We start from the raw sequence: 15,255 nt of genomic DNA, 5'->3' as shown, positions 1-15,255 counted from the left end.
AAAATTTTTGATACCAAAAACAATTACTGATGTCTGGATCCCAGCACCTGAGGTTGATTTAATTGATCTGATGTTCGGGGCTGGGCTTTGGAATTTTAACAAGCTCCCTAGGTGATTTTAGAGTACAGCCAGCACTGAGCCGCTGGTGTAATGGTTAAGAAACAGGTTTCATCTGAAACAGATCTGGGTTCAAATGGGGCTCTGGGACTGCTGATGACTTCTTATGCCATCTAGTATAACAATTTTCCTTTGAAAAAATGGTGAAGAAAAGGTGATGGGAGTTTAAATTGGTAGAAACTTTCAGAGGGCAATTAGCCACACACATCAATTAGCCTTAAATGTTTATACTCCTTGATCCAGCAATTGCACAAATATGAAACTATCCTGAGAAAACAATTGTACAGAGAATAGATGTGCACAAGTATTCATAATAGTAACATTATTCATTATGATATCAAAAAGGACAGTTTTCTAGATGTTATCCTATGTTCTCTTCCGTGGGATATAGTATAATTAGAGCGTTCCGTAAAAATGAAGACGACATTATGATATAGAATCTTAACCATTGTATAGCAAGTTAGAAAAAAAATTACAAAGCAGTTCCTAGAGCAAGCCCTCATTTTCCAAAGGAAAACATACATCAGTATTTTCTTCACTTTCCCCAGCTTTCTTTCCTTAACTTTTTTTGCATATCTTTTTTTTTCTTTAATTTTCTTTAACCAAGGTTCCACTTGATATTTTTTTTGGAAGTTAAAATACTAGAAATTTGTTTCGAAAACTTTTGCCACCTACTGTTTTATGTAATATTTTTTTAACTGGAAGATTCTTGTCTGTGCGCCGTGAATGTAGTGTGTATTACATATGCATACAGGAAGTCTATGCCTGTCAGTCTAAGTAGTGTATTATTTTTAGGAGTGGGTAGGAGAACACTGCTTGAAAGAACCTGAAAGATTATGCACAGACAAGGAGCTTATATTGGACCCTGTGCTTTCCAACATCCAAGCACAGAAGTTACTGCAGCTCATCTGTTATCCTCACGGCGTTAAAGAATGTCCCGAGGGGGACAACCTGCAAAGACAGCACATTAAGCGCATCCTTCAGGTGAGTGATGCTAGTTTAAAGATGGTGTTTCTGTCATTTGACACGTTCTTTGTGATTATGACAAGAGCTATTGTCTCCCTTTTTTTGGTCATTGCTAACTAATTCTTCAATAATTCTGATTTTTATTTCCCCAATTCTCTTTCCTGTGTAATTGCCACACTTTATTGCTGGGTAGATATAGATCCTGCAAATTGTATGCAATCATTACAAAAATATTGATATTTTAAGTCAATACTGTATTTACATGAAAAATAAGCTTTGTGGAGGGACTATCTTAAATATATTCAAAAAGTATTGAAATCATTTTGGAATGAGGTTGGTTAGAAAAATAGATTCTGAGAGAATAAATGCTTGTTTTATGTATTTCCAGTGCCTGGCTGAGTGAGGCACATTATCTGAATGTCGCTATTTATTTCTTTGGGTCCACAATGAATATGTGCAATAGACTTGGAAGCCTTTTGATCCATATGAATTCCTTTATTGTATATGATTATTCTACTCTTTCTTGAGACAGGGACTACTGCAAGGAATTACTGTGTTTTAAGACATGTTCAGTATTCCTAACGTGCTGATTCTTTCCATTTTCCCCAGAATCTCGAGCAGTGGACACTGAGGCAGTCCTGGCTAGAACTTCAGTTAATGATCAAGCAGTGCTTGAAGGACCCTGTGAGTGTAGATTGAAAGCATGTTATGTGTATAAAATTTTATGATAAAGCAAAAACACGTTGATGTTCGAGGAAAAAGTAAAACTTGTGTGCTGGTTTCCTTATGTCTGACGCTAGGGCTCTGGCTCGGTGGCTGAGATGAACAACTTGCTGGACAATATTGCAAAGGCAACAATAGAGGTGTTCCAGCAGTCTGCCGACTTGAACAATAACTCCTCCAGTTCTGGGATGGGCCTCTTCAACCCAAATGGGGTCGGAAGTACTGACACAAGTAGCACGAGGCAGAATGGGATAAAGACATTTCTAAGGTATTTTTTTCTGTAGTTTTATTAGGCTATCATTAATTTTTCACATGTAACAGTACATTTTATTTGCAAAATGCAGTTATTTTTTCCTAAAGCTGCAGGAATGTGAAGAAAGTAATTACTCTTAAGTGTCACTTATTATTTAATAACATGTTGTAGGGTAATGCTGCGGGGGTGGATGGAATCTCAGTGTTCTGAATATTAAGTCAATCAGGCCCAGACTTCCTGGAACCACACGGGACACTCAGGATGGATCAGTTTCTTCAGCATCCCCTGAGGCTACTCGGTTCTGTGGTTTTTGTTGTATTAGGAAACGCTTTTTCTGCCATCTTTGTTAATAGGCAGTTTTGCACAAATGGTAGTCATGAAGGGCAGATTGACTTGTATTTCATCATTTTGGGTAAAGAAAGACAAGTGAACTCTAAAACTTTAAAAATTGGTTATTAGTATGCTTAAACACAATCAGAACATTTTGTATCTTAACAGAAAAGCATATTGCTTGTTGGGCAAAAGGACTGCTACTAACCAGAGAGCCAGAGTCATGGAAAAACACTTTTGTATATTTTAAAAAAGTTTAGTTATAGTGTTCTTCTAGAACCGCACCTTTTATTGCTTTCTGTAAGCGTGAGTGGAGTGTCTGGTATTTGGCAAGAAGAAAGCTAGTATAGGGACAAAGGGAACTTTTGGAATAATCGGTAAGTCTCGTGTGTATGAGTTCTGCATTGGAGTCTCTGTGATGACTGGGAGGGCGGAGAGAGGATGCCTCCTTGGGCATAACACCTGTTTCTGATTTTAGTTCCTCTGAACGCAGGGGTGTGTGGCTGGTGGCCCCCCTCATCGCCAGGCTGCCGACTTCTGTGCAGGGCAGAGTGCTGAAAGCTGCTGGGGAGGAGCTCGAGAAGGGCCAGCACTTGGGTTCTTCTTCAAAGAAGGAAAGAGACAGACAGAAGCAGAAAAGGTACGGCTGGAAGGTGTGGCTCTTTTTGTGAGTGTTTAAAGAACCATCGAGAAAATCTAGTCCCCTGCAAATACACGCGGTCACTGTACCCAGAGTCCACCGGAATGTTGTTCTTAAGTGGAATTGAAAGTATTCTGTTAGGCAAGGCTGTGTTCCTGAAAAGCTCCAGGTTATAATATTTAGTTCCCTGGCTCCCAATTCTGCCTGTGTACCCACATCACTGCTGAGGTGTTAAAAACACCGACTTCTTAGCCCTACTTCACACCAGCTGAATCAGATCTGGATATCCACTTGGTCCCTCTAGTCTACTGTTAATTACTTTTCATTTTTTTATTACTTGGGTATTTATGTTTAAAATACATAGAATTATTTATAGTCCTGTCATATTAGACCCTGAAATAGTTACTAATATTTTTAACATTTAGGGCTCTTGTTCTAGACTAGATATTAAAACTTAGAAGCCACCAAGTTTAATGTTTTCTTTTAAAAGATTTCAAATAATTATTTTGAAAACTGACTGCGTTACTGAGAAGGAACAAGACCACACCCAAACAAGAAAATGTGATGAATTTAGCACCACAGGAGTAAAGGGAAATAATGATAATTTCATTTTTAAAAAATTCTGAACGTATAGATTTCTTGTCCCCTAATTAATAGTATTTTAGCAGCAGCCATTTACTGAGCTCTTATGAAATACCAACCCCTGTGTAAAACTCATTTTGCATATACCTGAACTTTTAAAATATCTCCACAATCATATGTGGTAGCTGCTCTCCTTCATATACCCTTGTTACAGATGAAGAAACCAAGGCCTGAACGGTTAAGTAAATTTCTCAAGGACACACAGCTAAGGCGTTGCCAGGCTTGGGTTTCAACCCAGTTGGTCTGGCTTCTGAGCCTGTGCTCTTCACGGATGTGCCGTTTCGTAGAAACCTAGCTTTACATATATTTTGCCTGTTGCCTGGTTGTTTGGTCATCTTTGCCAGTATTAACCAACCAGATGACTCAGTTTTAATTCTCAACATGTATTTGCTAATGGGCGACTGTAGGTACACTGCCTTGCTTCCCACAGGGAGGACAGAGGGTGTTAGAGTTTGAAGAAGGCTCTTCCCAAGGCAGGCTCTCTCAGTTCTGCTGCTGTGAGATGAAGCCCGCTGAAAGATTTTGTCCTCTATCTCATTTTAAGAATGAGATTGTATTCCAGTTTCCAATGTAGCAATTAGTTTCTCAGTATGATTTGTCAGTTCTCTGATAATTGAAGAAATATTAATAAAATGCCAATTTAAGATAGAATTTTTACCAAATGTCCGGAAACCTCTTTACACGTTGAGGCTGTGTGCTCTGGGGGGCTGTGCGCTGGAGGTCGGCAGGCATGCTGGGTTTGGAGTCCTCAGCCCCGGGCGCTGATTTTAGCTCTACCAGTACCCCACTGTGTGCTCTTGAGAGATGTGCTGAAGGGTAAACCAGGCATGACAATCAAATAGGCCTGTTTCCTGGCCCCTAAAGTAAGAGTTTCGTAGGAGAGAAATTTTTAAATTTTTCATTTTCTTCTGTGTATAAAGTGATACTCCTTCTGATGTGTATCTTTAAATTCAGCTTACTGGTGTAAAATACAAATTCTCCTCTCCCTGCGACCCCTACACACTCATAGACACTATGGATTTATGCTGGTATGCCTTCAAGGGCAGGAGAGCATATTAAATTATTTAGATGCATGTCAGTGGCTGTTAACCTTGTTAGTGGAGATGCGATTTGACTTTTCACATGGCCTTTCACTGTTTACTTCTGCCCTCCCTTTCTAACAGTGAAATAAAGAGCCAGCAACTGGAGGGCAAGAACTTGATGCCGCACAGGAAGTAATCCGTTCTTGCTAACCAGATCTGCTGTCATTAACTTCCTTTGTAGTATGTCTCTCTTGAGCCAACAACCATTCCTCTCACTGGTCCTTACCTGCCTCAAGGGACAAGATGAGCAACGAGAAGGCCTCCTAACATCTCTCCAGAATCAAGTTAATCAGGTAAAGTATAGTAGGATATTAAGCCAGGCAAGTACTTTTCTAATGGCATTAATTTGTTTTCCTTTCAAGTACCGAGATTAAACAAATAAGGGCACGACACGTCTTGATTAGATGCAGGGAGACACAATCCATGCCCTGTTCTCCTATCTATTCTCCACAAGATTAGCAATTTTATCATATTAATTATGCCTTGGATAAATGTCTATAGACTATAAAATTAACACTTTCCATATTGCAAGTAACTTGGCCGTATCTGCCCCTCTGCTGACCCTGCCTGGTGGGAGAGGGCCTGGTGCAATCTGGGCTGCAGCAGGCGTGGCAGTAAGGCCCTCGACTGGCCCCCACGTATCAGGCAGGGGCTCAGGTTGCGCTCCATAGGTTCAGAAACTCAATTTTATTTTACTGCCAGAGCCAGATGGATGCCAGTCGAGTGCACAAGATACTCGTCTGTAAATCAGAAGACATTTTGGTTCCTTTACAGAGAATGTGGACTTTGCCTTTCCACCAGCTGCAGTTCTCCTGGTCACTGTTTGGGGCACTTGGTTCTATGTGCCACAAGGAAACCCAGTGACCACATTAGAATTTGGAGAGTGTGGGGTCGAGCAAAATGGCTGGAGTGGTCCTGTGGGGCGTTCCATCATGCCGCAGAGCCTGGCGGCGCCCTCCTGTGGTGCTGTGTCTTGTGACACCACGTCTTTCCTTTGAATTGTCCTGGATGAACAGGACAAGGATGAATCACTATTGATCCTGTGGTCATCTCCTACTTTGTGGAGAGAAGGGATCTATTCTCTACACAGCAGCCAGAGTGAGCCTTAATATGTCATGTAAATCTTGTATTTCTCTGGTGCCAAAATGCTGCAGTGTTTCTTACTGTACCTACAGTAAAAATCCCGAGTCTAGGCTGGTGAGGCCCTGCGTGGTTGGGCACTGGCTCCCACTTCTGCCTTGCTTCCTCCTGGTCACGGCCTGCTCACTCCACTCTTTCCACAGCGGCCGTGACGCTGTTCCTTGAACTCACCAAGCAAATTCCCGTTGCAGCACCTTTTTGTCTTTTCTCCCCTCCAACGGGAAGACTCTCCTCCCGCATAGTAACCTGGGCACTCCCTCACTTCTTCAGGTCTCTGCTCAGGTCTCTCCTCGTTAGGGAGGCCCTCCCTGAGCACTGTCTAAATTAGGACCGTACTCGTTCTCTGTCCCTGTGTCCTGATTCACACCACTTGTTGGGCTTATTTTTATTTGTCCTGCTACTAGAGTGGAAACTCCAGGACAGCTTGTGGGTTCTGTTAACTGCCTGCGCCCCTCATCCAGCCATGGTAGAGGTCCATATCTTCTGAAGAGATTTGGGAAGAGCCCTCCCCTCACTGTGTGCTGTACTTAGAGGTTGTCTGTTGGGCCCAGTTATTTCTGCACGTGACTCAGTTCAGCTCTTTTAAGATGATCCTCCTCAGCTACCGTATTTCAGAGCATGGCACTGTGTTTTTTTCTTTTTGCTCATGTCATCTGATTGTGGGGTGTTGCCCACGTGTGGTTTGCTTTTCCTGAGCAAACTTTCCCTTCCCCAACACGTGTCTGAATCAGTAAGGAAGCACTCACTTAACTGCCACTTCACTGATGTCCAAGGTGTCACATTTTTCAAAATAGTATACATTATCTTTCTCAAGGGAGACAGGTCTGTAAGATAGCAAACCCCCCTTCAGTAAACATCAAAATCTTACATTTGCTAGGGCTCGCAGCATGTCCCTAGAAAGGTAACACAGGACTGATATAAAGTGCAATTCTATCTGTCCAATACTTATGTTTCTAAGACCAGTGAAATAATGTATTTAACAAATAATCTTTATTTTTGTTAATGTTTAACTTGATGGCCCTCTAAAGCATTTTCTAAGACTTAGTAACAGGATATGTAATTAAATAAGATTTTTTTTCTCCCACCTAGAAAGGCAATGAACAAAGAAATAGCCAGATTTCTGTCTGCACGGAGGAAGAGGAGGAAAGCCAAAATTTTATTTTAGCTCTGTTAATTTGTTAAACCAAGAAGTTGTTTTTGACTGTCAGTGAAAAGCTCAATTTAAACATGAGAGAAAGTCAGTTTTAACAGGGAAAACAAGTTTTAGTTTTTTCCATTTGTTTTCCGATCTAGATTTTAAGTAACTGGAGAGAGGAGCGGTACCAAGACGACACAAAGGCGCGGCAGATGATGCACGAGGCATTGCAGCTCCGCCTCAACCTGGTAAGAGAGGCTCCCGGCGGTTTCCTCTGCTCCGCTCCCCTCCCTGTGGCAGCAGCTCCCACCTGCCCCTCCACTGTGGTCCCAGCCTTCCTCACAAGGTGAGGCCTCCTGCTGTTTGCTCTCTCACGACCTCCCTGACTCTGGAGCGTTCTCTCTTCCTGGCTGCTGCCCTTCCTGCGTGGTTTGCCTTAAGGTCGGCAGTAGGTATTTTAGGCATCGATTTCCCTTCTGCTCTCCCTTCCCTGGGGCATCTCTCCTGCTCTTCGGTTTGTGCTGAGAGGAGGTCCTAGAGCGCTACTGTTTTGAGATGTGTTAGCTTTCACCACACTTATTTAAAAACCGTATTAAAATTTTGACTTAAAGCATGTTTTATCAAGCTTGCCATCACACTGATCATAAAAACAAATCCCACCTGGAGGTTGCACAGAAATTTAAAATTCCTCACACATCGCGTGTTCCTTTGACTTTTCCTTTTCCACGGACAAGCCCGATGGAGGCTCCTCTGGAGGACGGCCGCCTGATCTTTGGCTGCTGATTTTAACTTAGTTCTCACCCGTGATCACCTAGACCTGAGGCCAGGCCTCCTGCTCCTCCTTCCTTCTCTGTTACTGGATGTTTCCAGGTGTTACTATGACAGCAGGCTTAGATTCGATAGATTCAATACAACACAAAGTTGTAGATAATTGGAGTATGTGGTTTTGACCTATTCAGATTTCATTGGACTAAAATTATGTTATAGAACTGGATATCATGGAAGTTTAGGAACAAAAGAAAGCTACTTATACTAGAATATAACTCATATTGATGATGTGCCCACACCTGGGGACTCTCCTTTTTTTTTGAATGACCAGTTCCTGTGCTGCAGGAACCAAAAAGAGTGACAGGTATCTAGCTAGGTGAGAGAGAAGACAAGATAATCCATAAACTAGAGCATCTTTTTTTATATGCTAATCAAAATTTGGCTACATAAGGTGATGGGGGTGGTTTTCTCTGTGACACAATGCAGGTTTTTGATTGTGTCATATATGTGCTAGGTGGGAGGAATGTTTGACACGGTGCAGAGGAGCACACAGTGGACAACAGAGTGGGCCCTCCTCCTCCTTCAGATCATTACTTCCGGAACCGTGGACATGCACACTAACAAGTACGTCCTTATCAGTTCACTTGTATTTTGCTGCACGTGCGTGTGCTAGAAGCTTCGATCTACTGACTACAAACTGCCACATCTTATTTTCTTACATACCATTAAAAATTCTGTGCCTTAAATAAAAATGCTCAGTTATGAATATCTTGGTTTTGCTTTAAGGAGAAAATAATTATTTTCTTTTCCCTGACAGTGAATTGTTCACAACAGTTCTCGACATGCTGGGTGTTTTAATCAATGGAACCTTAGCCTCTGACTTATCGAACGCATCCCCCGGGGGGTCTGAAGAGAACAAACGTGCATACATGAATCTAGTAAAGAAACTGAAGGTAAGTCTGTGACCTGCTTATCTTACGGTGTATGGTGTTTGAGTCTGTTACTTAGTACATTTTATTTTAATTTACTACTCATTACATTAAATGTTATTTATTGCATTCAAGTTAATGTGATTATTTTGCTTTTTGCTTTACCTCAGTTTACCACTACCCAAAAGTTATAAACATACAGCTTAGAGATTTTTCTTTTAAAAAATTTATATTCACAAAACATGTTCAATTTTTCAAGGAACTTGAGAAATCCATTATCAAATATATAACCCAATGCCACCACCACATTTAGGATGAATCTGTGCTTGGACTGGCACATGCAATTGGAAAATAACCATTTGCACTCATATTTCTAAACTCGACTTATGTGACTAGCCGCTAACACAGCCTCTGAAATGCACTGTAAACAAATGGCACAGAAAAGAAAATCAGTGTATATCTGAAGACCTCACCAATAAAATAATCAATGGTTACCTTGCGGTCTGAGCCTGGGTTCCAGAACGTGTTCTGTGCTGCAGCTTCTGCCTTCTGGGTGCAGATGCCGCCCTGGATTTTTGTCATTTCAGCACTGTGATGTCTGTTGTGTCACAAGGGTGCCTTTATATGTGCTCTGTTTCCTACTGAAATAGAAGAAATGAAACATTCGCCGCGGTAATTGAGAGCTGCACCAGAGACCATGTTCAAGGTTGAAGAACATTCCAGCTGTAAAAAGGGAAATGTCTTGTGGGGGAACTTCCTTCTTGTTAACTTTTGCCTTCATTGTAATTCCAGTCTCACTTCTCTCTTTTTTCTTTAGAAAGAGCTGGGAGACAAGCGATCAGAAAGTATCGACAAAGTCCGCCAGCTGCTGCCTTTGCCCAAACAGACGTGTGACGTCATCACCTGTGAGCCCATGGGCTCCTTGATCGACACGAAGGGAAACAAGATCGCTGGGTTCGACTCCATAGATAAAAAACAGGCAAGAGTAAATGTTTGTTTCTCCCATATATAGATACATGAACTTACAAAAACAAAATACATTTTCTTGTCTTCCTATAGGGCACATAAAACATCTTAATTTTACAGTTTCTTGATTTTTTTTAAAGCATATTCTTGTCATTTAAATGCAATGGTCATTGGCATTGTCATATAAATAGGTCAAATCTTTGAAGATCTTCATTTAAAACTGTACCTTATGGTAGTGAATTTCTGAAGCCCACCAAGGGAAAACTAAGTAAAAGCTTAGTGTATAAAAAAAAAGGAAAGACTAGGTCTGATTTTACTTCAGAATTGGAAACCGTATGTTTAGATAAGAAAATTTTTATTGATAAAAGTCTTCATGTGGTAAACTATTTTGAATAAAAAATATTTTATAAGTGATGGTACTTTATTTTCTTATCAATTAAATATTTAATGAACACTTGATTTACGTACAGATATTAATCAAGGTTCTCTAAAATATGAGAAGAGCGCTCAGTCAGTCTTTCAGTGAACATTGAGCCCTGTCTTTCACCGCAGATTTCTGAAATCAAAGCGGTGAAAGACAGGGCTCCTACCCTAAGTGGAAGAAGATAGACAGTTACCACACAGTGAGTTCTGTGTCATGGTACAGAGTGTTGGGGATTCTGAGAAGGAGCCATCACCTTCCAATGAGAGGTAGGTGGTCAGAGGTCAGAGAAGGGTCCCCATAAAACTGACAACTGATCCTTTTGAAGGATTGAGAGGTGGCTAGGAGGTAGGAAAAAGTGTGGTCCAGGAAAGGAAAGAGTTTGTGGAAAGGCATGAGAGAATGGGGCTTGTAGGAGAAACACAATGCTGCAGTAATTTGGAGTACGCTCAGTACTTCTGCCAGTGTGGTTTGCAGAGAGAAAAAGCTAGAGTCATCGGCAAGTTGAATTTGTGGTACCAGTGGGCTCTCTAGTGGTGAGACATCTAGAAGCCATTTGGATATGTGATCCTGGCACCCAGGACAGAGGTCTAATCTCAAAGCAGATATTAGGAACCTGTCAACATACAGGTGGTAACTGAGCCTTAACTTTGGATGAAGCCACCTATGGAAGAGTCTGTGTAGATAAGAACAGGAGCTCCTGTCTTATGGAATGCCTGAGTAGTTATTTTTGGTGTCGTTTTGAAGAAAATATTGATATGCCATGGAAAGTACCAAGGGACATCACCAATTAATGTTAAAAATAAAAAGCTTTTATTTTCAGAAACAGAATAACATTTCTTCTTCTAGAATCGACAGAGATAAACTTGAATTGAAGGACTTTATTTGTACCTGTTGGTACAAGTTAATTCTGTAATATTACTTAGCTATTCAGAGACTGGCTTATTAAGTACATGAAAGGCGCCATATTGAATCAAGTCCATACATGTTTGAGTTAAAGTTAATTTGAGCCCAATTGGAGGCTGAATGTAACTTGACTCTTAAGTTTTGTTTTATCTTAAAAGCAATAGATTCCAAAGGTTTTATAATTGATTATAATTTAGTACAGTAAGCTCAACTTTGCAGTGCTTTTTAGAAATTTTTTTGGCTAAAAAAAACTGAATGAAAAAGTGCCATCTTACAATAAAATATACTGGGCTATCTGGTGTTACAGCCTGACCAGAGTGGGTGTAGAGAACTGTAGATCTGAACTTGAAGATGTGAGTTCTAGCTGCTGCTCCCAGAGACCTACCTGTGTAACCCTGACTAACTGGTTAGCCTGTGGGCTGTGTGCTCCGGTTCTCGAAGGCCCACCCCAGCCAGAATGTTCTGTGAGTCCATGTCCTGAGCAAGCCTGGCTTTGAATCAGGAAACTATTTGAACGTTTGGTCACAGAGCATTATTTCCCCACAGGGTCTCCAGGTCTCTACAAAGCAGAAGGTGTCCCCGTGGGACTTGTTTGAGGGTCAGAGGAACCCAGCCCCTCTGTCCTGGGCCTGGTTCGGGACTGTCCGAGTGGACCGAAAGGTGGTGAAGTACGAGGAGCAGCATCACCTCCTTTTGTATCACACACACCCCATGCCCAAGCCCCGCAGTTACTACCTCGAGCCGCTGCCCCTGCCTCCTGAGGAGGAAGAGGAGGAGCCCACGTCTCCTGTCTCTCAGGAACCGGAGAGGAAATCGGCTGAGCTTTCGGATCAGGGGAAAGCCACAGCAGACGAAGAGAAGAAAACCAAGGGAAGGAAACGCAAGATGAAATCCAGCTCCAGAGCTGACGTACGTACGGGAGTAGAGAGATCCTGGGCTCGTAGGCACCCGGTAGGAGATTCACTCGGGCGCAGATTATATTGCTAGGAACACTGCTCAGAGAGCGGAAGCCGTTCTGTACCAGTTATCCCACCAAAGCTCTGTTGTAATTAAGAGAATGGCACGTAAACAGTGACTTGTCACAGACGACAGGGTTGTCGCTTTGATTTTTCCTCCTCTACTTCTCATAACTTTGCTTAATTTCAGGTTTCCATTGTGAATAATCTTTACTTAAAATTTCAGTGCCTCATAATTTCTCAGATTTGAAACTTGAATTTTTTTAGACCTAGAAAATCTCATCCTCTTAGATATTTTCATTATCGGCATGTCTAAAATATTTATTGTATTTGGGGCAGTTGATACCTGTAGTAAATTAACATAAAAAGCTCTATTTGCTTTTCCCTAGATAAAGCTCATCTAATATATGCAATAGGATGTTTCAGAGATTTCATATTTTACCATTCCGTCTTACTCTCTTGTATATTCTACTTCTTTACCATATTTTCAGACTTTAGAAAAGATAAGATAAACATAACTTAAAATAGTTTCACTTCTCATTTCCCTATTGGTTTTCCCTACCTATAGCAACATTTTCTTGAATACAACAGAAATCTATGAGAGGGTAATTTAGAAGTAATTTTATACAACTGATAGAATTAATGTTGAAATATCTTTTTATTTAAATTCACCTGGAAAATACTTGAGAGAGAATTTGAGACATTTTTCTATAAAATTCAAGGGTGTTTTTTTTCGTACAGTAGAAGAAAGATTCACAATTTAGTATTCCGGCATCATGACTAATTATTGTTATTATTCACCTATGTCAAAACAAAAACATATCTTTCCTAGTTGGTAGCTGGGTGATTAATATTCTAGAAATGACTGCCATCATTTTTGGATACCACTTGAACTTCAGTGCCCTCTTCTCATATGATCTTCCTTCCAATATTCCTTTGTCTCGAAGTGGGGCTCCATAAGGCCCAGACTGCCAGTCCCCAAAATCTGAGGTCTCCTAACCTGTCAGTCCACATAGATGGGTTTCTGTTCCTTTCAGATGAAAAAGTCTTAAAACTCATCTCAATCCCCAAGTGAGTCCTCGTCACGTCCCTTCCTCTTAGACTACTCCTGAAACTGCGTCTTCCTAGTGGGATATACTGCAGGGAACGGAGCTTTTATTTTTCCTTCCATCTTGAGGGCTAGACCGGAGAAGGAGGGATGTGAGTGAGTTGAGACATTCAGGTGTGATCCGTAGAGACTTAGAGCTGCCGTGAGGAAGAGGAAGCCTTGGGCGGGAGGCGGGGGAGGAGGGTGCAGGATACAGGGGAGGCATCTACTTCTGTAGAGCGCTGTCTGGAAAATCAGAACTAAGATAGTGTCTGGGCTAGGGACTGGTTCTGAAGTCTTGTGGCCTTTCTGGCATAATTCCTGTCCAGACCCAAGGTATCAGGAGTGCCTTCTAAGATGAGATGATCAGGAGACTTAGCAACTTGAGTTTGCTTTTTTTAGCTGTGGGTGGTTGTCGATATTGGTATTCTAAACACGCGCTTTTAGTATTTTAAAAATAGAGTTCAGAAAAGATCCTTTTCCATCTCTCCCCCACTGTAGCCAAGTACTTTTTTAAGTTAAGGAAAAGTTTTAACTTAAATGAGTGTTTTGCAGAGAATGTATTGAGACTGTTGTCTTCCATCTTCCATTTTATGGAAATAGCCTTGTCCGCTGGGATAGGAGCTATCTCAGATCACGTGATAGGAAGACCTTGCATTGATCATGTGTGTGGTGTGTGGCATTAAGTAACTTTCTTTTTTTAACTTTATGTTGAAGGAGTATCCACAGAGCAGCATGTACAGGGTGCCTCCTAATTACTCACCCATTTCCTCCCAGATGATGCACCATCCACAGTCCGCCTTGTGGGGCTACAACCTCATGGGGCAGCCCCAGCAACCCGGATTTTTCCTTCAGAACCAGTCTCTCACTCCAGGTACGTGAAGAGCGAGCACAGTGGTCCCTCTGAGATGAGAAGTAGGTTGGGGTTCTCTTTGCTTTTAACCTGAACCTCCACAAGACTTGGAAATTTCAAGAACTGAGCGCTCAGCTGACATTTATGTAATTCTCTCCATTCAAAATGTTTTTACTTCTAAAATAAGGTTTCAGTTATGAGTTTTTTTTGTGTGAGTGTGTATGAGGAAGATCAGCCCTGAGCTAACATCCATGCCAATCCTCCTCTTTTTGCTGAGGAAGACTGGCCCTGAGCTAACATCTATTGCCAATCTTCCTCCCTTTTTTCCCCCTTTCTCCCCAGAGCCCCAGTAGATAGTTGTATGCCATAGTTGCACATCCTTATAGTTGCTGTATGCGGGACGCGGCCTCAGCATGGCCGGACAAACGGTGTGTTGGTGGGCACCTGGGATCCGAACCTGGGCCGCCAGTAGCGGAGCGCGAGCACTTAACCACTAAGCCACGGGGCCAGCCCCTCAGTTATGAGTTTTATGTGCTGATTTTGGAATTTTCATCCAGTGTTAGAAGGCAATTAGCCACTGATAAAAATCTAAGCTATAAGATAAAAAGTTGATCAAAGTTTTATGCTGTGAAATTTGTGTACATTTTTATCAGTTATAATTTTTGTCAGCATTTTAAGAGCGTACACAATATTGCACAGTGTTTTTTTATTATTTTTTTGTTATGAATTTTAAATTGTTTATACCATGAAGGGTCTCAGAAATTTGGTTCAGCAAGTAGATTTAGATATCAACAAGGAAAACTACCACATCCATAGTAAATGTTCCTGATTTTAGTGTTGCTTTGATTCAGGCTCAAGTAGATTTTGTACGTGGAATGAAGATTTTCTAAATAAATAATCTCTGAATTAGAAAATAATTTAATTTTCTTTCCAAATGAAAGTTTGCATATTTTAGCAAAATAGATTATTTTGAGATCTCAGTCTGCATTTTGTTAGGATGTGCCATTCTAACAGGATATTTTTACGTCTTGTATTCTGTGTTATTTTGTGATTTTTTATTGTAAGTTAACTATGACATTTTGAGGCCTAGGGAAGAAAGTAGTTGATTCGTGGCTTACAGCAGGGGGGAGTCCGTATTTTGTCCTCTAAATTAGCAGTTAAGAAGCTGGTCTGGGAGTTGCAGTTCTGGGTCAAGTCTGGCTTGACCACTCTCTTGCTCTGTAACCTCAGCCAAGCCTTAATTTCTCTGTGCCTCAGCTTGATCATCTGTAAAATGGAAATGCTTCTACGGTCATGCGCCGCATAACGACATTTTGGTCAACGACGGACCACATATACAGC

The 15,255-nt window shown here is 41.3% G+C and overlaps 1 protein-coding gene across 11 annotated transcripts in view; it reads left to right on the top strand.

Moving 5' to 3' along the window:
- Positions 1-15,255, top strand: part of MED12L (mediator complex subunit 12L) — a 320,889-nt gene that overhangs the window by 268,291 nt on the left and 37,343 nt on the right. For 9 of the 11 annotated variants that reach the window (XM_087430389.1, XM_087430382.1, XM_087430388.1 and 6 more), the window contains 11 exons: positions 913-1,101; positions 1,693-1,767; positions 1,884-2,074; positions 2,868-3,029; positions 4,935-5,046; positions 7,187-7,276; positions 8,311-8,420; positions 8,614-8,749; positions 9,543-9,704; positions 11,565-11,927; positions 13,779-13,935. In XM_087430389.1, the coding sequence (XP_087286515.1) occupies positions 913-1,101; positions 1,693-1,767; positions 1,884-2,074; positions 2,868-3,029; positions 4,935-5,046; positions 7,187-7,276; positions 8,311-8,420; positions 8,614-8,749; positions 9,543-9,704; positions 11,565-11,927; positions 13,779-13,935 (1,747 nt within the window). The remainder of the gene's footprint in view (positions 1-912; positions 1,102-1,692; positions 1,768-1,883; positions 2,075-2,867; positions 3,030-4,934; positions 5,047-7,186; positions 7,277-8,310; positions 8,421-8,613; positions 8,750-9,542; positions 9,705-11,564; positions 11,928-13,778; positions 13,936-15,255) is intronic. The other 2 variants (XM_087430381.1, XM_087430383.1) reach the window with 2 other exon arrangements.

This window comes from Ceratotherium simum, chromosome 5, assembly GCF_057802395.1.
Source record: "Ceratotherium simum simum isolate JZ-2026a chromosome 5, ASM5780239v1, whole genome shotgun sequence".
Classification (NCBI taxonomy): domain Eukaryota; kingdom Metazoa; phylum Chordata; class Mammalia; order Perissodactyla; family Rhinocerotidae; genus Ceratotherium; species Ceratotherium simum.
The sequence above is the reverse complement of the archived record's forward strand: the minus strand, read 5'-3'. Positions and strand labels throughout refer to the sequence as shown.